The sequence below is a fragment of the Mauremys mutica genome, chromosome 20 (assembly GCF_020497125.1).
Source record: "Mauremys mutica isolate MM-2020 ecotype Southern chromosome 20, ASM2049712v1, whole genome shotgun sequence".
NCBI classification, from domain to species: Eukaryota; Metazoa; Chordata; order Testudines; family Geoemydidae; genus Mauremys; species Mauremys mutica.
The window spans coordinates 18,483,047-18,506,582 of NC_059091.1; the positions used below are offsets into that span (position 1 = coordinate 18,483,047).

Consider the following 23,536-nt stretch of genomic DNA (forward strand, 5'->3'; position numbering starts at 1 on the left):
AGAATGCAGTGTCCTGACTTGCAGGCTCTATTGCCTGGCTGCTTCCAGAGGTCTTGAACCCAGGCTTGGAGCAGCTGGCCGCAGAGGGGAAGGATGAATGGGTTGTGTGCACCATTGCAGCTTCTCTGAGAATGTAGCAGGCTCCAGCCAGGTCACTGGCTTCACCAGAGGCCAGTAGTAGCTATGGTAGATGATTTCACATGACCAAGGTGAAAGCAGGAGCCATGCTTGACCCAAGAACTGCCTCCTGCTCACAGATGCCTAAGCAAGGGAGCAGTAATGGTATAATCCACCTCCTTGGGAACTGTCTTACACCATATTGCTGAAAGCTTGGCCTGAACTCAATCAGAGGAAGTTGAGATTTTGCAAACAAGCAGCAGCCTTTAGTAATTGGCTATTACTAATCTCCAGCAAATAATCCTCTTTGTCCAAGCACTGTTTTGAGACAGGGAAGGCCTGAGGCTAGGGCTGGGCATATGGGAAATACTTGTTGTGATCACTTAGTCTCATGGCCTTTCATGTACCAGCCCCTTTCTGTCTTAACAGGACAGCATCACTAGTCTAGGCCAACACACCCAGTCCCTTTGCCTCTGTGGTCCTCCTATGCCCTAGTGAACTGAGACAGCCCCAGGCCTGACAGTAGCCAAGCATGTCACACAACCTCTGCGATGTGCTATTGACACACAAGGGTCTTAAGCTGCAGCTGTTGAGTCCTTCCAGTGCTGTCACTTTAAATCAAGCAAGGTGCTTAGAGCTGAGCTACTGTGAGCCCAATGATCCATCTTGCCCACCAGCCGCTGCTGGAGACAGAGCCTCAGGGAGAGTGTACAGACCAAGGCACGTGTGATTGGACATTGGCTTTGGCAGTCAGGGGTTTAACATCAATGCAAGCAGAGGGCTGCATCCCTGGCCAAGAGCCAGTACTGAGCCTATTTTCTTTCTTGAACTCGGGTATACTTTGGGCTATCACCCTGGCACTAAGTTCCACAGGTTAATTGTGGAGGAAAAAGACCTCACAGGACTGGAAGGGACCTCAGAAGATCATCTAGTCCAGGCCCTGCACCCAAAGCAATATCTTGACCATCCCTGGCAGTGGTTTGTCTAACTGCTTCTTCAAAACCGTCAATCATGGAGATTCCACAACTGCCCTGGGCAATTTATTCCAGTGCTTAACCACCCTGACAAGCAGTTTTTCCAACTGTCCAAACTAAACTGCCCCTGCTGCAATTTAAGGCCATTGCTTCTTGCCCTATCCTCAGAGGTTAAGAACAATTCTTCACCTGCCTCCTTATAACAACCTTTTATGTACTTAAACTGATCATGTCCCCACCCCTCTCAGTCTTCTCTTCTCCAGACTAAACAAACCCAACGTTTTCAATCTTCCCTCATAGGTCACATTTTCTAGACCTTTAATCGTTATTGTTGCTCTTCTCTGGACTTTCTCCAATTTGTCCCTTGTAGGGTGAGCAGACAACAAATGTGAAAAATCAGGACAGGAGCCTATATAAGAAAAAGACCCCAAAATTGGGACTGTCCCTACAAAATCAGGACATCTGGTCACCCTATCCATGTTGTTCCTGAAATGTGGCACCCAGAACTGGACACAATGCTCCAGTTGAAGCCTAATCAGCACAGAATTGTCTTGTTTATAATGTTCCTGCTAATATATCCCACAATGATGTTGGCTTTCTTTGATCCACTATGACCCCCCCAGCACCCTTGTCAAAGAATTCTTTCCGAGACAGTTATTTTGCAGTCATCATCTTTGTATTAAACCTACTTCTTATTAATCTCATCAGCTGACCCCCTCCCCTCACACTTCTGTATTGTGGAAAAGGAGATGTAACCACTTTTCTGCCAGTCATCATTTTATAGTCCTCTATAATATCCCCCCTTACCTCTCTGTAAGGCCAAATTGCTTTAATCTCCCCTGGTATAGATGCCCTTCCCAATCCCTGGGCATCTTTGTTTCCCTTCTGTGACTGTTTTCCAGTTTCCCCTAGATCCTTTTTGAGATGGGGCAGCTAGACCCGCACCCAGTTCTCAAGGGGGCAGGGGGTGCCCCATGCGGTTACAGCATAGGCTCATGGTATTTTCTGGGCCTGGCCTTTCTGACCACAGCTGCCCAGTGAGGTGACATTTTCAGAGAACTGGCCCCACTGATGCTAAGCTCTCTCACTAGCTAATTTAGAAGCTAAAGACACCCACACTAGCTGGGCTGCTGCAGCTCCCACAGGGTCATAGCCACTGGCAGCTGAGCAGCAACATGACCTCATACCCGTAGACTCCTGCTCTAACCCCCTGCCTCTCTGGGGTCACACTCTGCTGAATGGGAACCCCCTTGGGTTGGAGAATTACACTAGAGTGGGGCTGCTTCTCTTTAGGTTGGTGATGAGCCCTTAATTCCCAATCCAAGACTCTCCAAACCCACCTCTTTACAGTGAGAGTAAAATACAGCAAAGACCTTCTAACCTGTAATAAAATGTTCAGCCTCTGATGCTTCCCAAACCTGCACTGGCTCATCCACTCCACCCCCATCCCCTAAGGCCAGTGATGATCTCCCATCTCTGTCTTGTTGTGCAGGTCATTTGGGTGGCCCACAGCTGGCATGGGAACACTCCCAGCTCGGATGGGGAGTTAATCAACAATGCCTGAAAGAGGCAGCAGAGGGGGGTGGGTAGGGTCTGGTTTTCAGAAATTATGAGCATCCCCTCACTGATAGAGGCCACAGCAGCATCTTAAGTTGGGCACTTAAATAAATAAATAAAAAAGACAGCTCAAGCTTTGCCAAAGCAGCTAAAGACCTCCCAGTCTTTTCACAGGGACAAAGCCACCAGCCCTGGATTCTAGTCCCAGCTCTGCTAGGTGAACTCAGGCACGGCCTGTCCTTGCTCTGTGCCTCAGTTTCCCCAGCTATAAAGCAGGGATAGGATACTGATCCCTTTTGTAAAGGGTGCTATAGGAGAGCTAAGGAATATTGTTTCCTTGCTGATATTGTTGGATAAATTGGATGGTCAGAACGATTTAGGTCCCTTTGAAATCAACAGGAAGTCATTGCACTCCAGCGGTGAGGATCTGGGCCTAGATCCCTTCTGCAGCAGAGTCTTGCTCTTTGAAGTCCCCTCCCGCTAATCCTGTCCTCCTCCCTGGAACCAGGGTCACCAAGCCCCGACTTGGATGTTTACAGAATTGTAATTCTCCTCTGGCAGGGATATTATACCTCAGGCTTTAAACCACTCTCCTCCAGAGACCAGAATGAGATCTGCCGGCTTCTTCCACCTTCCTCGGCAGTAGCCGGTGGGCGCTCCCACCGCAGGGATAGAGGCTTGGTGGAACAGGGGGGCGGAGGCCCTGGCTGGCAATTTCTATTTTCCCACCAGAAGGCAGCTGCCCTCGGGGGCAGCTGAAGAGGCACAAGCTTCCTCTCCCCCCTTCAGTGGGGAGAGAGAATCACCTGGTCCCCACCTCCACCAGGAGACAGCCCCAGCTCATCTTCCCTCCACTCTGTGATGGGGGTCAATGGTTCTAACTTTGCTCCAGGTGCAGTGCTGCCGGAGGGGAGCTTGTGTGCCCTGTGGGGGGCATAGACACTGCTCTGGCGGTGCCACTGGACAAACCCAGCTCAGCAGATAGACCATTTCTCCATGGCCCCCTTTTCCCACAGCCAGAGATCAACTCCCCCCTGCTCCGCCTGCCCTTTGGGCTAGGCAGAGCCCAGCGGAATCAGACATGCAAGGGGGCCTGTGGAGATCGGGGTTCAATTCCCAGCTCTGCTAGACTTCACCTGGGACCTTGGGACAGTTAACACTCCAGGCCTCAGTTTCCCCACCTATACAATGGGAGTAATGATCCTGCCTTTGTCTATTGGGGCCAGCACCCCCTGCTGAGCTCCTGCCCCACTCCCTGCAGCAAGGTGGCCCCTGGTGTGACACTGGGGCCCACACTGACCGTCAAGGGAGAGTGCCCCCTACAGAGCTCCCACCTTGCAGCACCCCCTCACGGGGCACTGGGGTTAGCACGAGGAGAGAGCACCTCCAACAATCAGGCACTGGTTGGGGCACTCAAAGCAAAGTAGCCTTCAGGAGCATGGGGAGAGGAAGGGCCCTGGCCCCAAAGGGTTTCTAGCACTCCCCCTCCGCCCCCCAGGAGCAAAGCCAGGTGAGTTGAAATTCAAACCCTTTGCCCCCAAACTCTTACCTGGGATGGGGTCAGCACAAGAGGAAACACCTCCATCCTCTGGGAACTGGACCCTCCGTGCTGGGCTAACAGGAAGCCGGCATTCCTTCCTTAACAACCTGCTTCCTCAAAGGCTGGGGGGGAGGTGCCAAAGCACAGGACTTCTGGGTTCCACTCCCAGCTCTGGGAGGAAAGTGGGGTCTAGTGGTTAGAGTGGGGAGAGGGGCAGCTGGAAGTCAGGATTCCTGGGCTCCATGCTACTGATCTAACACTGATCATCCCCTCTCTAAAGTGGGAATAATTTTGCTAGATTCCCCTCCCCTCCCAGAGCTGGGGACAGACCCAGGAGCCCTGACCCCCAGCCCCCGCCCTAACCCACATTCCCTTCCCAGAGCCAGGCACAGCACCCAGGAGTCCTGACTCCCAGCCCCCTCCCAAAAGCATGACTCGTCTCTCAGCTGTCCTAAGCTCTGCCCCCCCCCTCCCATCCTGAAAGGGTCCAGAAATATGAACCGATTGGTGTTTCTCTTGTTTTTCAGGTATATTTTTTTATTTTAAAAAAAAGGAAGGTGGGGGGAGGGGAGGGTGTGATATTAAAAAGCGACTGACTTTGGGTAGCAACCATATGTGTAAAAAAAAAATTACCCTCCCCCCCAACCAGAGAATAAAAAGGATCCCCTGTTAAAACCTTCCCCTGATGCAGGGCACCCCCCAGTGCCCCATCCACCCCCAGAAAGTCCCTGCCTCACCCCATCCGGACAGCAGGGAGACCAGATGTTGGGGGGGTGGGGAGGGGAGATCAAACCAGAGTGCCATGTCCTGAGTCGGGGGAGGGGGGGAGGGGGGGCAGAGCTAAAAGAGGCCCTCACCAAAGTCCTCAGACATCTCCTGGGCATGAAATGAGCGAAAAATCCACCTCTCCCACCTGCCCCCAGCTTGAAATGGCCAATGATGCTATGACATGAGACTAACCAAGCGAATAAACACACAGTGGAGGAGCCAGGGGGGCAGTGTTGGGCACTGATTCCCCCCTCCCCCAAAAAACACCCCTGTAAACCCCTCCTCCAAATCCTACGCCTTCACTCCCTCCCCACCACAGTTTTTTCTACCCCTCCCCAGCCACTTGGGGGTTAATCACGAGAGGTGGGAGGATGCAGTTAGGACGCCAGGGTCATTTCCTGGCTCTCCTCCCCCATGCACCAAAAGCCCCAGGCTGATTGACACCCCCCCATCATCCGTTTCCATGGAGACAGAGGGATGCTGGGAGGGCTGATTCCTGAGGCACCCGGGGAAGGGGTGCAGCAGGCAGGGAGTGGACCGGCAGGAGGCAGTGGCTGCTGGCACAGTCCCGCTCGGCCCCAGCTGCGACCCCCCTCTCCCTGCTCAGCCCAGGAAGGAATCCACCTCGTCCTCCTCGAAGTGGCTTTGCTGCAGCACCTTGATGTGGTACTCGTAGATCTTCAGCGCGGGGCCCAGGCGGATGGACAGCCCGGTCAGGACGTCTGTGCGCTGCATGAGCAGCAGGGACTTCCCGTCGATCTCCTGCAAGGGGCGACAGAGGAAGGGTTAACAGGGATGACGGGCTGGGGAATGGGACATGGGGCCTTTCTCCTCTAGGGGACTGGTTCTCTCCACACACTGCTCCCTGCCTCCAAGATGGCAGCTGCCCCCACCCCTGAGCACTGACCCAGGGGTGCCAGAACAGGAGGGGCCAAGGCCCGTCCCCTTTTCACTACAGGCCTGGCTCCCTGCCCCTCCTCCTCCCCGAGGCCCTGCCCCCTGACCAGGCCAGAAGCTGGCCAGCCAGGTGAGAGCAGCCCTGGGGCAACTGTGGGGAAGCTGGGCCCCTCCACCTGCCCAGAGTGGGGGGGCCAAGAGGAGCACCCGACCCGTGTGCCCCTCTCTCGGGCCCCCCGCCCAGGGCAAGTGGAGGGTCCGTGCCCAGACAGCTGTTATCAAGGCCCAGCTGCAGCTCTTCAGCCCCCGAGGCCCGACCCCCAGGCCAGGCCTGAAACCAGAGCCAGGTCACCCGGGCAGCCATGGACCCTCCAGGTGGAGGGGCCCAGGCTCCGCAGCCCGGCTCCAGTGTCTGGCTTGGCTGGGGGGGCGGGTCCTTGGGGGAAGGGGAGAGGCCACAAGCCCCCCGCCCCCCCACACACACACTTTTAGGAAGAATCCATCAGCCCTGCACTGACCTGCTCCTGAAAGGCAGACGCCTGCTCTGCAAATCCAGCCTCCGTGAAATAATCCACCACGTCCATCACTGACCACTCCACGGGGTCTGAGGGCTTCTCCTTCTTCACCGAGCTGGGCAGGCGAAGGGGAACAGAGTGATCAGGGTCTCGGACACAACCCTCACCTCTGAGGCAGACACAGCCCCCTCCCTGCCTTCGTCACCAGGCCTGAACTCCCCAGCGCCATCCTCTCCCACACCAGCACCAGGGGGCGTCCTCTGACATCTCGAGGGGAGGGGGCTGAAAGCCAGTCCCCCTCTGCAACAGGGGTCCCCAGGCAGCCAAGGGTTAATGGAGGCAGGAAGGAAATGGGGGAGCCGCCAGAGCATGGAGGGCCTCGCCCCTGCCATGGGGGTGGCAGGCCCTGAAGGCTCCCACTGGAGCGGGGGCACTGGTGCATCCAGGAGTCGCTGGGGGCTGGCAGAAGCAGCAGGGAAACATGTCACATGTGGAGATTTAAGGACCCAGCCGTGGGGGACGCTGATAACCAGGGGGACGGGGGACATCTTAGAGCCTGACCTGCTCACACAGGGCTCACAGATTAAGTACCAGCCCCGGCGCTGGGCAGAAGGAGCACCCCCTGGTGGCAGCGAGGGGGACGGGTAGGCAAGAAGCCAGTGAGCGCAGGACTTACACGCAGCTGAACGGTGTCCCGTCCGCTGCCTGGACACCGGGCCGCCCGGGGGACAAGGGCACAGGGGGGTCCGCGCCCGCAACAGCTGGAGAGACTGCAAGCAGGAGAGAACGAGAGAGAGATGTCAGGCATGGCACAATCACAGACAGGGCTTTCACCTCCCCATGGAACACGAGGAAACTGGCCGACCACAGCCCCTGGCTCCCCTGATCTCCTCCAGCCCGACTGATGCCCCTCAATCTTGTCCCATAGTCCTGGTTTTCCTCCCGCCCCTAAAGTTCTGTTGATGCTCCTCGATGCTGACCTGGGCTCCCCCTTCCCACAGTTCTTCCAATGCCCCTCAATCCCATCTTGCAGCCCCCTGGATATTCCAGCTCCAGAGCTGTCCCCAAATGCAGACAGCCAGCCCAGCTGAGCAGAATTTCGCAACATCCCCAAGGCTGAGACCTGCCAAACTCATTTCACAAGTGATCTCAGCCACTGCACCTCATCAGCCTCCCTGCACCCCAAAAGACCCTTGGTTCACTCTTACCCCCTTTCCCTAAGAGAAATTCCAGCCCCGGCATCCCCCCACTCCAATACCTGCTCTGTCTGGCTGCCCGTAGGAGCCCCCTTCCTTCTTGCCCATCCCGAACTGCTGGCAGGCGCTCTCCCCAGGGGAGCAGGCCTTGGCATGACGCCTCTCGCTGCCTTCGCGGTGGGGGCGCTCGGAGCCCTTGTCCGGGGAGTGCTCCTCCGGGGGGTGCAAGTCCCTGGCGTGGCCACCCCCCGTGGGACAGTCCTTCCCACCACGCCTGCTGTCCTTACAGTCCCCGTTCATCTGGCTCTGCTCAGCGGGGGCTGCTTTGCCGTCACTCTCCAACCCAGCCCCGGCGCCCGCCCCCTCGTAGTCCGGAGCCTCGGAGCCCTCCGACATGGTGGAAGCCTCGTCATCCTCCTCTTCCTCCTCCCCCTTCTCCTCCGATGGCTCCTCCCCGGCCTTCTGTGGGCACCAAGAATCCAGAGTTAGAGACCCCAGGAAGCTGCTCCCCTGTGCCCTGCACAGGACATCTTCTGGGCATGGCTGGAGCTCCTGGTTTTACCCACCATTGGGCCCCATCTAGCCACTTTCCCTGACTCGGAACCTCCTGGGCTCCCCGCCCACATCAGCTCTGCCGATGCCCCTCAATCTAGACCCACAGTCCCCTGCTATCCCAACCATGGGGTTCCCCCCGCCACAGCTCTGCCAATGCCCCTCAATCATGCCTGCAGCCCCCTGCTAGTCCAAATCTGGGTCCCCCCCAGCTCTGGAGGTGCCCCTTGAGCCCAACCCACAGCCCTCCACCCCCACTATTCCAGTCCCCGTACTCCCTTCTCCTGCACTCTGCCTGTTCTAGTGTTAGGCGACTCTTAGGGTACAGGGCTAAGCATCTAACCACAGCGAGTTGGTGACAGCATAAAAAAATCAACCCTCAAACAGGAAGCTGGCTGGGCTACCAAACTACCTCATCAGAAGAGACTTCCTCCTGGAGAGTGCCAGCTGCCACGGCGACCCCTCTGCTAGAGCAGACACCGGGCACACGTCCAGCTGGACCCATTCCTAGAAGCACCAGGACCACTTTGACTGTGGCAGCACTGAACTGGGGGAAGAGTTTGTTGTAAACAAAGGACTTAACATGAGCTTTGGGCATAGAGATAGGTCAGAGGCAGCATGGTCCAGTGGATGTGGCCCCAGCCTGGGAGTCAGGAGACCTGGGCTCTAGTCCTAACTCTGAAACTGGCCTGCCAGGTGGCCTTGGGCAAGTCACTGCCCTGCGCCTCAGTTTCCCCAGCTGTAAAACAGGGGTAATCCTTCCTTTGTCTGTCTAGATTATAAATTCTCGGGGGCAGGAACTCTCTCCCCCCACATGCCTGTGCAGCACTCTGCACAATGGTGGGTCCCTAATCTCAGATGGGGCCCTGTGCAGCACCCAACCTGAAGGGGCACATTCCCCCCACCCATCTCAGCTGGGGCATCTAGGTGCTAATCTAACTCCAACAAAAATGTCTCAAGCAAAACCAAGAGCTCCCAATTTAGTTTTAACAGAGCCTGTTAAAATAGCTCGTTAGGATTTAGAAGATAATTACACCCCCACGCCCCTCTGCTTTTAAAAGGAACAAAAATGTGTTGTTTTTTTAATCGAAATAGAAAATAAACCTCCTCCCGCTTTGTTCTTTTACAACCATCGTGGCAAAAACAGAGCGAAAGTCCAAGTTCTTCAGCAAGATCTGGCTCTCCTTCCATCAGGGGCCTCCCCCCCGGACACTGCCTGCACAAGGAGGCCATGCCAGAGATGCCTGGTTTGTTATTGCCGGGCTGCCAGCCAGGCCCGTGCAGAGTGCTCTCATTATAGTTATATTATGGTAGTGCCCAAAGGTTCCAGTTAGAACTAGGCTGGGCACTGCACAAAGAGAACACAGCCACCCCCAAAACACAGGCAGGAGGGTTGCCTGGCAGGGCTGCATCAGGAGCTCTGGATTGTTAAAAGATGGGAAGCAAAGGATAGGATCAGATGGTCAGTTTTCATGGTGGAGAGCAGTAAATAGCGGGTGTCCCCCCCCCCCACATCTGTACTGGGACCCGTTCTGTTCAACATATTCAGAAATGATCTGAAAAAGGGGGCAAACAGTGAGCTGGCAAAGTTTGCAGAAGATACAAAATTACTCAAGGTCCAAAGTTGACTGGAAAGAGTTTCAAAGGGATCCCACAAAACTGGGTGACTGGGCAACAAAATGGCAGATGAAATTCAATGTTGATAAATGGAAAGTAACACACATTGGAAAACAATCCCAACTGTACAGATACAAAATGATGGTGTCTAAATTAGCTGTTACCACTCAAGAAAGATCTTGGAGTCATTGTGGATAGTTCTCTGAAAACATCCACTCAATGTGCAGGGCCGTCAAAAAACTAACAGCATGTTAGGAACCAATAGCAAAAGGAAAGATAGTAAGAGAGGAAATCTCACAACGCTGCTATATGAATCCACGGTGCACCCGCACCTGGAGTACGGCATGCAGTTTTGGTTGCCCCATCTCAAAAAAGATACTTTACCATTGGAGAAGAGCAACAAAAATGATTAGTGACAAAGAGTCCTGTGGCACCTTATAGACTAAGTATTGGAGTGTATTGGAGTGTAAGCTTTCGTGGGTGAATACCCACTTCGTCAGACGCAGCGGGTATTCACCCATGAAAGCTCATGCTCCAATACATCTGTTAGTCTATAAGGTGCCACAGGACTCTTTGTTGCTTTTTACAGATCCAGACTAACACAGCTACCCCTCTGAAAAATTATTAGAGGGCTGAAACAGCTTCCGTATGGCAGATTAAAACACCCAGGACGGTTTGGTTCAGAAAAGAGACTAAGTGGTGGTGGTGGTGGTGGGGGGGGATATGATAGAGATCTATACAAATCAGGAGTGGTGTGGAGAAAGTGAATGCAGAAGTATTATTGACTCCTTCACATAACACAAGAACCAGAGGTCACCCAGTGAAATTAACAGGGAGCAGCTTTAAAACAAACCCAAGGAAGTTCTTCACACAACAAACAGCCAACCTGTGGAACTTGTGATCAGGGAATGTTGTGGTGGCCGAAAGTGTAACTGGGCTTAGAAAAGAATGAGATAAGTTCACAGAGGCTAGGTCCAGCAATGGCTATTAGCCAAGATGGTCGAGGAGGCAGCCCCATGCTCTGGGTGTCCCTAAGCCTCTGACTGCCAGAAGCTGGGACTGGCAGACAAGGGATGGATCACTCGCTAATTCACTCGTTCAGACAGGTTACTGGGCTGGATGGACCACTGGCTGACCCAGGAAGACTGTTCTTATCATAAGGCTGTGCTGGGCCCCTCATTGGTTGCCAGGGGGCTGTCCAGCGGGGCTAGGCCTGGTGCCCAGGAGCGGTTGCCGGGAAGCTGCTTGCAGGTGGGTTGTTCCTGGATGCTTCGCTGTGAGAGTAGCACTCCTGGAGGCTGTTTGAACAGACTCATCCATCACACACACCGTCCAGCCCAACACGTCACAGCCAGGGCGGGCGTCACCACCCGGGACCTCACTGGGACAGGAGTCCCCAGCGGTTCAGAAGCTACAGCAGCGCTCGTACCCTAAGCTGGAACAATCTTGGACCTCACCCAACTCACGTCCCACAGCCGCTTTCATTCTAAGCTCCTTTGACTGGCACTGCCCATGGTCCCTCCCACCCCAGATGCCCCATGGTGCCCCAGGCAGCCCTGCCTCTCGACACCTTGCATGTGCCTGTACAGGAGTGAAAGAGGCAGCTCCAGGGCCTGGTCACTGGTGCCTTCCCTGGAAACAATCACCAGAGTACTGCCTGACCCCTAACTCCCAGGCATCCCTGCCTCAAGCAGCCCCTGATCCCTTTACTCCATGTGCAGCCCCTTCCTATGTACCCCACCCTCCCAGCCATCATCTTCGTGGGCAGCCCTTTGCACCCCACGCTCAGGTCCTATCCCAAGCACCCAAAGCCAACCCTTTTCTGAGCTAACCCTCCCCTGGGGCCCAGGGCACTGCCCCCTCCTCATTGCCCCCCCCTCCGGGGTCAGAGCACCGCTCACTCCCCCACCCCAGACACAGCCCCTCCCCCCGGGAACCGCTCACTCCCCCCGCCCCTCCCAGACATTGCCCCTCCCCCACCAGGGCACCACTCACTCCCCCCGCCCCCAAACACTGCCCCTCCCCCCCGGGCCAGGGCACCGCTCACTCCCCCCGCCCCCAGACACAGCCCCTCCCCCTCCGGGGCACCGCACCCCCCTCGCCCCACCCTGGTACACGCGTGCGACTTGCCCCAGGCTTCCCGCCCCAGCCACTGCCCCTCCCCCCGTGTCACCGCTCACCCTCCAACTCCTACCCGTCGCTCCGGGGCGCCGCTCACCCCCACCCCGACACTCGTGCCACCTGCCCCAGGCCCTCCCCCCGCGCTCACCTTGCTCCGGTGCGCCCTGGCGTGGGGGGCGCGGCCCTGGGGCCCCCTTTCCGCCCGGGCCAGGGCGATGCTGCCGAAGCGGGTCCTCTCCAGCCTCCCGCGGGCCACTTCCTCCTCCAGCAGCCCCTGGACTCGGCCCCGGGTCACCCGGCCACCCCCGGCCGCGCTCCCATCCCCGCCCAGGTAGCGCACGATCTCCCGCAGGCTGACCGGGGAGCTGCGCTCGGGGGCCTCCTCTTCTGGGGCCGGGGGCGCAGGGGGTGGCGGCCGCTCCCGGCCGGTCCTACGAGGCGGCGCGGCCGGCTCGGCGCGGGGCGCTGCCCGGTGGGAGCGGGGCGCGGCGGGGGCCGGTGCCCGCGGGGAGCGGGGCGCGGCGGGGGACGCTCCGGGCGGGGAGGCGCGGTGGGGGCGGGACGCGCCCCCGGGGCGCTGGGCCGGGGCCGGCGCCGGGGCCCCCCGGCGGGGCGGCTGGACGCGGGCGGCGTTGCGGTAGGAGATGCTGCCTTTGTAGCTGACTCGCAGCACCGCGCGCTGCTGGATCAGCTTCTCCAGCTCGGCCCGGGTGCGCTCGGGCTCCGGCCCGTGTCTCCGCCGCACCATGCGGCAGATGCGCTCCAGGTCCGGCCGCGCCTTGCGGGAGCGCAGCGAGTCGATGGTGTCCAGGATCCACTCCTGGTAGCGGGGCGCCTCCTGCCCCGGCGGGGGCGGCGGGGGCCCGGCCATGCCGCCGCCGCCTGGTTCGCCCGGCGGGGGCCGCTACCGCCTCGCTGCCTCCCCTCCCCCGGGGGCTGCGTCCGCTGCACCGGCTCCTTCCGCGGGCCTTCTGGGAGCGGCTGCACGGTCCCGGCGCCTCTGGCGCTCCCCGCTGCACCGGCTCGGCGCGCCGCCCCCTGCCCGCGCGGGGTCGCTGCTCCTCCCCCGGCCGGGCTCCCCGGGCGCTGCCGCGGCTGCAGCTGGAGTCGGTGGCGCGCGGGTTGGTCCCGGGCAGGCAGCGCGAGCCCCTCCCTCCCCGCCGCACGCGCCGCCGCCCGGGACCCGCAGCCCCTCGCGCGGCTTAAGGAGGCGCCGCCGCCCGCAACCTCCCTTCCCCCGGCCGCTTAAGGTGGAGCCGGCGAGTTCCGAGTCCTGCGTGTGTCCCGGCCCTCAGCCCTCCAGGCCAGCCCCCCACCGCTGCCTTTCTGACCCCCCCCCAACAACGGTCCCCACCGCTCACCCATCCCCCTCTCCACCCCCCCCCCCAGCATTCATCCCCACCACGTCCCCTTCCCCCCAGCAAACTTCCCCATCCCTTTCCCCACACCTGCCTCTACCCCCCCCCAGCAGTCCCTGCCCCCTTTGCCCCCTCCCGAGGGGCTGAGCTAGTCCCCATCACCCCACTTCACGCACGGGGGAGCTGGGCCCATGTCCCCGCTTGCAGCTGGCTTGGGTGGCGCTGCAGAGTGGCAGTGGTGGAGGCTTGGTCGCCCCTTTAGGGGATGGGGGAGGTCATGGGCTGCTTCCATGCCCCCCACCCCGGGGCTCAGGGTCCGGGCGAAGTAACCCTGGGTCCATCCAGAGGGGCGCAGCTAAGCAAGGCTGGAATAGAGCCCGGAGCCTTTCTCCTCTAGGGGGCGCCCGCCTGGCGGGGGGTGGGAATGGGACAAGGAGCCTCTCTCCCCTAGGGGGCGCTGCTGGTAGCAATTGAACTCTTACCCGCTGCCCCCCATTCTGCTGCCTCAGGGGGCCCCTTGCTGCAGTTCATTCCCAGCAGATGGGCCCCCATAGCCTCGGCTGCAAGCAACTCACATTAGCGCTCTTGGCTGCAGCCTGGTTAGTCACACACAGGCTCAAAGGAGCCAGGGAGCCTGAACTCCTAAGCCGGCGGCGGGGGGGAGGGGGGCACCCTTCTGGTGCAACACAGGGCCCAAGTCCCAGCCCTCTGCCAGGGCCCAGGACTGTGGCAGCAAAACCCTGGAAGCCCTTGCAGGGCCCTTGCTGCTTGCCTGCTCCCCTGGCGGCAGGCGTTTGCAGCACAGCTGGCAGACCCGCATCAGCCGCTTTGCCTCTCTGCACGGCTGGTCGGCGCCAGCTGAAAACGCCACTGAGCCGTTCACCCTGAGTGGGCAGCCCCATGGCTGTTGGGTTGGATTTGCAGATCTGGAGCTACCTGGCAGTCAGACCTGGCTCTCAGATAGCCCGGACCCAGATTCCCCATTGGCATCACCTGGTGTCAATCGGCTCCACTCCCTTAGAGTCAACAGAGGTGAAAGGCTGATGCCAGCTGAGGATCTAGTTTCTTATCTGGCTACCGGCCTCAACCCACGGGCCCTGGTCTGAGGGATGGTGCCAGGCACAGCTCTGTGCAGGACATCTTGGGGGATGAGGCTCCAGCCTGGCAAGATGAAGGAAGTGGGGGTCAATGGGGGGGCTGGGGTGAGAACAGCAGCCTTGGTTATCATCACTTTATAGATGGGAAAATGAGGGAGAGAGAAGGGCTCAGGTCACACAGTTGGTGGCACAGAACCCAGGAGTCCTGACTTCCAAGCCCCACCCTAACTCCCAGAGCCCACTCCCCTCCCAGAGCCAGGACTAGAACCCAGGAGTCCTGACTCCCAGCTCCAGCTGCCCTGGCCTTACTCAGTAGATCCCATCCCAGAGCTGGGAATAGAACCCAGGAGTCCCACCTCACAACCCCACCCCCACACTCATGCACCCCACTTTAACCACTAGAGCATGGTCCCTTGGCATTGCTGGAAATAGTAGCCAGTCACATGATCAGTCCTATGCCCTCTGACATGGGAGGTGGATTAAGGAGGGGCCATGCTTGAAGCCACCCTGCTGGGCTAATCATGGAAGGCATCCAAAATGGTGGACAGAGACAATCTGCAGTGATGTAGCTGACGTAGACGGGGTGGAGAAAAGGACTTGGAGAATCCAGACTCCTAGGTTCTATTTCTAGCGGTGGGAGAGAAGTGGTGTCTAGTGGTTCGAGGAGGGGCTGGAAACCAGGACGCCTGGGTTCTGTGTGTGCTCCATTCTGTAGGAGGGGAATAATACCTGACACACACATTAAAGACAGTCAAAGTGCAAGCTCTCTGATTTTTAAAAAAGGAACTAAAAGTAGTTTAGGGCCAATGCCCGCCCCACCCCAAAATCCTCTGCCAATTTTTACACCCACATTTCCCTTTTTAGGCCCTTCACTCATTCAAGACCCACACCAAACAAACAGGGGGATCTGCCCATTGACAGACAGCAACAGAGACCAGAGAAAATGCTGCAAAGCATAAATTGGGCAAACCAGGCAGGCTAGTTGCCTTGTTCCCGTAGCTGCAGTGATGCCCACCCCAACTGATGAAAAATAGTGATGGGCCTCAAACCAAATCTTGAGATTGGCTTCAAAATCATGAGATTTTATAAATACCTGGCAGGATGTTTTTATTCACTTCCTACTATGGGGACTTTTAAAAGGTCACCTGATTCAAGCTTTTATCTGCACTGAAGAGGGCGAGACAGGGAGGGTTTTTCCACCTGATGAAATTAACTTAAAGAGCTACAGTAGCACATAGCGACTCCAGTCAAATTTCCCCATGCAGACAAGCCCGGATTGCTTTTTAATCAAACTCGCATGATTTGGTGACTGGTACTTTAAGAAAAAAAAAATCCCCACACACAAATAGTGTCAGCCTTGTGCCCAAAGCACAAAGGTTGCTACGAGTAACAATATGAAGGTTACATTAAAAAATTGCAGCTGTGCTCCTTTGTACAGGCAGTGGCGGCCAGAGGCAGGGCTGGGCGGGAGTTTTATCGCCAGAAAATGCAGATTTATAGACAACAAAACTTTTAAAGGACAGATTGGTTTCAATGAAGGTTTCTCAGGTCAAAAGGAGACACCCCTGCCCCACCCCCCTCCAGTAACCCAGTGATTTGGGCACTCACCTCTGCTGTGGAAGACCCAGGTTCAAGGTCCTGCTCTGACTCACTCCAATGTAGAATGGGAAAAAATTTGAAACCCTCCAATTCTTTCACAAAACACAATCGGTTTCCAGCCCGATCGCACTTGGAACCCCCTTGTGCAAGGGGCTGTACAGAAGGGCTCATCACTTACATTTTATTCCTGATAAACTGCCTTTCATTACCAAGGGTTTCCGCTCTCTCCCCTGACACCAGGAATTAGCTGGCATCTCATTACCTGATCCCCTTTGGAAGCAGATTCACACACATGGAAGGAGTTTCCCTGCAATAAGGAAGGGGCGCACAGATCCACATTTAGATGGAAGTGTTCTGCTTCTGGCAATCCCCCCGCTGCTAGCGCACTGCATTCCTGCACACCAGGGTCGGCCTGGCTGTTCACCTCTCCTGCCCCAGCCTCATAAATGGCTAGATTATCAATTCAGACAGGACCACTGTGAGCACCTCATCTGACCTGCATAACACAGGCCACAGGACTTCCCTCGATTTAAACAGCATCAGTGATAAAGAATCCACCACAATGCTTGGTGAATTGTTCCAATGACTTCCAGCCACTGGCTCTCCTTATACCTTTGTCTGCTAGCTGGACTAGCCAATTATCACAGTTTTATTCCCCTAGGTACTTCAAGACAGGGATCACAGCACCTCTTAACCTTTGCTTTAAGAAACTCCTTGCATCTCAGCATAAGGCAGGTTTCTCCCCCCATTTAATCGTTCTCATGGCAGCTCTCTGCCCCTCTCCAATTTTTCACCTTCCTTCTCTAATTGTGGGCGCCAGACCTGGCCATGGCATTCCAGCAGCTGTCGCCCCCCGCCCACCAGACACAGTGATAAAATAACCTCTCCGCTGCTGCTTGCGATGCCCGTTTACCCATCGACCAGATGCCACGTCCCCATTTAAGCACGGACACTCGTCCCTTTGGGCTTCCAACTCCATGTGAGGCCAGGTACCTATTATGGCAGCCGCCGGCCCCACCCCAACCACATCCCTGAATTTCTTGGGCCTCCAGGGAAGAGGAACAGCTCCCGGCTCATCACAGCAACGACAACTGTCCCCTAGAGCCGAACAGCCCACATGCCAGTCTGATTTTTTTTTTTTTAAACAAAACTTTATTGGTAATTGTTTCAAATACGTTTACAACAAAGCACACTTAAATAGGAAGTGGGGGTAGTGGGTGGGGTTTTTTTTTTTTTTTTTTTTTTTTTTTCCAGTGAAACAAGTTTTGTTGGAGGACACAGACGTATTTCCCGGGGCGGATAATATCCTTGCGCTCTAGATGGGACTCAAGCTTCTTTGTGGGAAAGGGGGATTTTGGGGGGAGGGCTAGTCACAGGGCTCCCCCCCCCCCAATCGCTCCTCACAGTGCTCATGTATTTATAAATATATATTTATCTATGAAACCAAAAGAAGCTCACACACCTCCACCCTGGAGAGAAACAAGAAATTATATAATATATGGAGATATACCCATCTCCTAGAACTGGAAGGGACCCTGAAAGGTCATTGAGTCCAGCCCCCTGCCTTCACTAGCAGGACCAAGTACTGATTTTGCCCCAGATCCCTAAGTGGCCCCCTCAAGGATTGAACTCACAACCCTGGGTTTAGCAGGCCAATGCTCAAACCACTGGGCTTCCTCTCCCCGCTAATTCAACCAGCTGGTGAATACACACAGTGGGAGATGGGCGGGGGCGGGGGCGGGGGGGGGGGGTCAGAACAGGACCACCACACGGATGCACTGCATTGGGGGTGGGGGGATAAGTAAAGAATCAGACAGGAGGAAAAGTAAATGAATAGAACAAGAGCCCCCCCACATGCACCTTCCCTCTTCCTCCCCCCCCTGAAATAAAGCAGGATCATGGCTAGGTATCAGCACCCCCCCCCTCCCAGCTGATCTCTCATTGGAGGAGCTAATCATGGCTTAACACCTCTCCAACCTCACCACAGATCTAATGGGGTCACTCCCTGGGGGGGCCAGTTCAGAGTCCGGGGGAGGGAGAGATCAGGGTCTAGTTGGGATCCCGGTTCCTTGCCTCCTCCCCATTTTCTGGTTTCTCCTCCCTCCTTGTCATCTTAAAATGTAAATCGAGAGCATAAAATCAGAGGTGCAGAATGGAGCCCCAGGAGGATTGTGGGTAAGGGGAATCCTTCCCCACACCAGAAAATCCTTTAAGGCTATTTCTGCAGGGCACCATTTGGCCTATGGGGGGAGGGAGAATAGTGTATAAGCCCCCACTGACCTGGGGGAAAATAACCAAGTGCTCCAGAACCAGAGGACAGGCCAAAAAAGGGGTGGGGGGGTGGGGGGCTGCTCACATTCATAGCCCAGATTCAAAAGGCAGCATTTTATTTCCAGGGGGAACTAAAAATCCAGAGCCCACCGGGGAGATTCCCTCTTCCAGCACCTCCATTCCAGCCTGTAACCGACCCCCAGATCTCCCCCTGCCGGTGTAAGATACCCCCAAACCAGACACCCCGCAGAGAGCAGCAGAGATGGGGAAGTACTGTCAGTTTCTACCTGAAAAAAACAAAACAAAACCAAAAACAAAACAAAAAAAACCCCACACAGATCTCTCTCTTTTTTTCCTTGCTAAAACCTGGACACAGTCAAAGCTTGGGGAGTTAGAATTCCTGGGTGGAGGGGGGGGGGGGGAGAAGGGAGGTGTCGCCGGGGATGGTGGGGCCTGATGTAGGGTAAGTTAGCCCAGCCCCACACCTGGATTTTTAAAACCCCTCCCCCCACCCCAAACGGAAAATAAGGTTTAATCTACTTATTTATTTTTAATAATAAAAAAAGGGAGCCCAACCCCAAGTTTATAAATGAGACAAGATTTCCCTCCTCCTTCCCCTTTCCAGAGTGGGGGGGGGGGCGCGCGGCCCTGGGATTTTGTCTCCCCCTTGGGGGGTTGGGGATTCAAAGCTATTCCAGAAGCCAGGATGTTGATCTGCCATGTCGGTGGGTGTTGGGGCATCTTTGCTCCTCACCCGGCTCCCAGAAGCCTTTGCAAATAGCCATGAAGATCTGGGGGAGGGGGGGGGGGGAGGATCTGATGGCAAGATATGCCCTCCACCCCCTTCTTCAAAAACTAAAAAAAGCCACCAATAAAGCCGGCCAGGGCGGCGGGGGTGCAGCACGTGTGGGCTGAGTCAGTGTGGGGGTAACCAAATAAGTGTGAGGGGTGGAAAGTAACCAGTGGGAGCTGAGTGTGCGTGGGGGCAATCTGTTTAAACCCCAGGTGAGGGGGGAAGATGAGGAGAGCTGCTCGGGGAAGGGGGGAGGAAGGAGCTGCAGGCTTGTGATGGGGGGGGGGGGAAGCATGTGCAAGTGTGTGGGGGGGGAGATCAGAGGTGCACATGAGAGAAATTAGACTCCTGCCCTTCTCTGTTTACTTAGTACAGGTTTAGAATAAGGGGTCTCCTGCTCCCTCTCATAGTGAGGTGAGACTCACCCCTGCGGCACCTCCTGCTGGTCGTCTCGGGAATTAGCTTTTCCAGCAGTCGCAGCACCCTCTGCAGGCTGACGTCCTGGCTTGCCACTGGGCCCTCGGGCATCTCCTGGACCCTGGTGGCCCTTTCTCTTGGGGGCTTCCCCCTGGCAGTACCCCACCATCTCGCTGGGTCTCCCCTCCACAGGGAACCCCCTATCCTCACCTCATCTCAGTATATGGCTACTGCCAGTCACCATCTAACCCCGATTCACTGGGGCAGACTGCAGTATAATTGCCACTCATCATCAGCAAGGAGGGTTTGGACCTGCTTCCTTTGTTTACCCTGGAGCTGCTGCTACAACCCCAGTACCTATTTGGCCCTACACTAGGCCTGCAGCCTGGGGGGTTTCCAGGCCAGAGCTCCCCAGCTCCTACGGCCTTCCCCCAGCCCTGCTTCAGTCTAGGTCCCTCCCTCTCAACAGGCTAGAGAGGGACTGTCTTTGTGGCCCACTGCCCTCTTATAAGGGCCAGCTGGGCCCTCATTAAGCCAGGCACAGCTGTGGTCAGCTACCCACTCAGCCTCCTCAGCTGTTCTTAATCCCTCTTACCCTGCTGCAGCCCTCTCCAGGGCTGATTTTACCCTTTCAGGGCCAGAGCAGGGTGATCACCCTGCTACACCCCCAAACCAGATCCAGGCAAATTCCTACCCCCTCCCCCCCACAAAAATAAAACACACAGGCAAGGAACTCTGGTCTTTGTGCTGATCAAATCCAAACCCGCCCCCACCTGCTCCGCACATGCTCTCCCAGGGGGGCGCTGGCCCTAGAACTCAAACTCCTAGAACTCAGTGATCGAGACCTGGTTCTCCTCTTCCTCGTAGTCGAAGTTACTCATGTCACCAGGGCCTTTGCACTTGGGTAGAAAAGGGAGCTTCCACCTGCAAAGGGAGGAGAGGTGGAGGTTGGGAACGAGGTGAGGGATCAACATTTGTATTAACCCCCCCACACACACACACACGCTCCTGGGTCTGCTAGGGGTGCACGATCAGGCCCCAACTTTGTAACAAGGCAGGCAAGGATCAGTCCCCCCATCCAGCCAGAAACCCTCACACTTTGCAATCATGGAAGGGGGAGCCCATGACTCCGCTTAGGAGCCCAGGATCAGGGCCCCCAGCACGCTTAAGGGATACAGGATTGGGCCCCTTAGCAACCAGGTGAGAGATGCAGGGTCAGCGCCTCCTGAAGCCCCCTTTTATCTACCCAGAATCCCCTCCTCTCACTTTGCAATCAGGGAAGGGCAGGGGGTCATGAGCCCCTTGGATCCCCCACTTGCATCATCAGTAGGGTTTTAATCAGGACCTTCAGCACAGCCCTCTCCCACCTGAGCTAGAGGAACAACGCCATTAGCTGGCAGCAGCAGTAGTAGTAGGCTGTTATCCTCAGGGGGTGGGGACAGGACCATGCTTTTCCCACCATGTTACAAACCCATGACTGAGGGCTCCCTACTTTAAACCAATGCTGGGTGAGCCTATCTCCCCCTAGTGGTTGGACCCAGCCACAACACCCTGCTGCAGAGTCCCAGTAACCAATGGGCTCCTAGAGGCCTGGGCACTGATGATCCCAGGTTCAGTTCCTGATGACGGAGGCTGCACGCATGTGGAAGTTATCCAGGCTCTCATCTGCCCGTAGCCACCCATCGCCGCCCTCCTACCTTCCTCTGGTAGATGGCGATCCAGTCGGTGGTAGCAAACCACTTGTTGGTCTTGATGTCATTGACCCCGTTCTTGAGGTTGCCAAAGCGTTTGGTGAGGTCCACCTGCAGCAGGTTCCGGAGCAGGTCCTTCAGGTCCGAACTGAAGTGAGACGGGAACCGGACCTGGGGTGGGGAGGAGAGACAGAGGTCTGGCTTTTACCTGCCCTGCCCTCGTGGCTAGATTCATTGACACACCTAATAATGTACAGCCCCTAGCACAGGGAGGGGGGGTCCTGGGCTATGCCTGGGCGCTGAGACACTACCGTAATACACCTAGTAATGTACAGCCCCATAGCAAAGGGAGATCCTGGGCTACACCTGGGCACTTATGCACTACCATAATACACCTAATATGTACATCACCTAGTACAATGGGGTCCTAACCCATGACTGGGGCTTGTGGGCACTATCGTAATACACCTAATAATAAATAACAAGACCTTTAAAAACACTCCAGGACAATGACTGAACAAGAAGTGGGGGTGCTACTGAGGACTGACAGGAGCTGAAATGGTTAATTAGCAGCTGCCTCCCAGCTCTTATTGCGCATTTTTCCTCCACAGATCTCAAAGCAGGGCTGCCACATCACTAGCCTCATTTCACGTAAGGGGAAACTGAGGCATGAGAGACGTGACTGGCCCCAGGTCACTCAGCAGGCTGGTAGGAGAACCGGGAACAGAACCCAGGCCTGTTAAGTTCCCACTAGGCCACACAACTTTGCTTTTTTAAAACCCCACTAGGTTTAAAGCTGACCACGTCCAACATGAGTGCTTGGAGATCCTTGGCGAGAAGGCGCTGGGGTGGGCAGAGGAATATTATGGGCTCTTGGTTACTATGGCGATGAATGCTCTACCATTGCCTGGAGATGACTGATGTGTTTAAGGAATGTTTAGTCTTGCAACATAGCAGGGTTGTGGAGGGTTTTGCAACTCACAACAGTGTATACGAAAAAAGACGGTTACTCACCTTTGTAACTGTTGTTCTTCGAGATGTGTTGCTCATATCCATTCCAATTAGGTGTGTGCGCACGCTGCGTGCACGTTCGTTGGAAGACTTTTACCCTAGCAACACTCGGTGGGTCAGCTGGGCGCCTCCTGGAATGGCGCCGCTATGGTGCCGAATATATACCCCTGCCGACCCATCCGCCCCTCAGTTCCTTCTTGCCAGCTACTCCGACAGTGGGGAAAGAGGGCGGGTTTGGAATGGATATGAGCAACACATCTCGAAGAACAACAGTTACAAAGGTGAGTAACCATCTTTTCTTCTTCGAGTGCTTGCTCATATCGATTCCAATTAGGTGATTCCCAAGCCTTACCTAGGCAGTGGGGTCGGAGTGAGACACCGCGGAGTGTAAGACCGCTGAGCCAAAGGCAGCATCGTCTCTAGATTGCTGAACCAATGCGTAATGCGACGCAAAGGTGTGGATGGAAGACCAGGTAGCCGCCCGACACATTTCCTGGATGGGAACATGGGCCAGGAAGGCGGCAGAGGAGGCTTGAGCCCGAGTAGAATGGGCAGTGAGATGTCCAGCGGGAACATGTGCCAAGTCATAGCACGCCCGGATACATGATGTCACCCAAGAAGAAATTCGTTGGGAGGAGACCGGCATGCCCTTCATTCGGTCAGCGATGGCCACAAAGAGCTGAGGAGACCGCCAGAAGGGCTTGGTTCTCTCAATATAAAAGGCGAGGGCCCTATGGACATCCAAGGTGTGTAGTTGTTGTTCCCGACGCGATGAGTGCGGTTTCGGGAAGAAAACCGGGAGGAAAACGTCTTGATTGACGTGGAATGCAGAAACCACTTTAGGGAGGAATGCCGGGTGTGGTCGGAGCTGTACCTTGTCCTTATGGAAGACTGTGTAAGGGGGATCTCCAGTGAAAGCGTGAAGTTCCGAAACTCGTCTAGCCAATGTAATAGCGACGAGAAAGGCCGTCTTCCAGGAGAGGTACAGCAACGAGCAGGTAGCCAAAGGCTCAAAGGGAGGACCCATGAGCTTAGCCAATGCCAGGTTTAGGTCCCAGGTAGGGGTCGGCCTCCTGACTTGAGGGTACAGTCGTTCCAACCCCCTGCAAAACCTGGAAACCATGTGGTGAGAGAAGACTGTACTGCCCGCCTCGCCTGGATGGAAGGTGGAAATGGCTGCAAGATGCACCCGTATAGACGAGACTGACAGGTTTTGCTCCTTAAGGGACCATAAGTAGTCCAGGATAGTGGGGATGGAGACCTGACTCGGAAGGAATCCCCGCTGAGTGCACCAGCAGGAGAAGTGCTTCCACTTGGCGAGATATGTCGTTCGCGTGGAAGGTTTTCTACTCCCCAACAGGACTTGTTGCACCGCATCCGAACAGCGCAACTCCGATTGGCTTAACCAGAGAGCAACCATGCTGTCAGATGAAGGGACTGCAGGT

At 56.2% G+C, this 23,536-nt stretch overlaps 1 protein-coding gene and 1 pseudogene across 1 annotated transcript; both read right to left on the bottom strand.

Annotated features, from left to right (window-relative positions):
- Nucleotides 1-4,614: 4,614 nt before the first annotated feature.
- LOC123354052 (atherin-like) lies at nucleotides 4,615-13,021 on the bottom strand. The gene is made up of 5 exons (XM_044995674.1): nucleotides 12,003-13,021; nucleotides 7,627-8,026; nucleotides 7,045-7,138; nucleotides 6,372-6,483; nucleotides 4,615-5,718 (listed from the first exon to the last, which is right to left on the bottom strand). Exons 1-5 carry the CDS (start codon nucleotides 12,723-12,725, stop codon nucleotides 5,560-5,562), a joined length of 1,488 nt encoding a protein of 495 aa, XP_044851609.1. The 5' UTR covers nucleotides 12,726-13,021; the 3' UTR covers nucleotides 4,615-5,559.
- Nucleotides 13,022-17,145: 4,124 nt separating this feature from the next.
- The window catches only part of LOC123353528, a 51,118-nt pseudogene continuing 44,727 nt past the window's right edge, over nucleotides 17,146-23,536 (bottom strand).

Bases quoted from the DNA above. Each gene is read 5' to 3' on its own strand.
- LOC123354052 (XM_044995674.1), bottom strand. From the start codon at position 12,725: ATGGCCGGGCCCCCGCCGCCCCCGCCGGGGCAGGAGGCGCCCCGCTAC. The intron at 7,139-7,626 runs GTATTGGAGTGG...TCCTGCTTGCAG, and splicing joins CGGGCAGCCAGACAGAGCAG to TCTCTCCAGCTGTTGCGGGC. The intron at 5,719-6,371 runs GTCAGTGCAGGG...CGCCCCTTGCAG, and splicing joins CGTCTGCCTTTCAGGAGCAG to GAGATCGACGGGAAGTCCCT.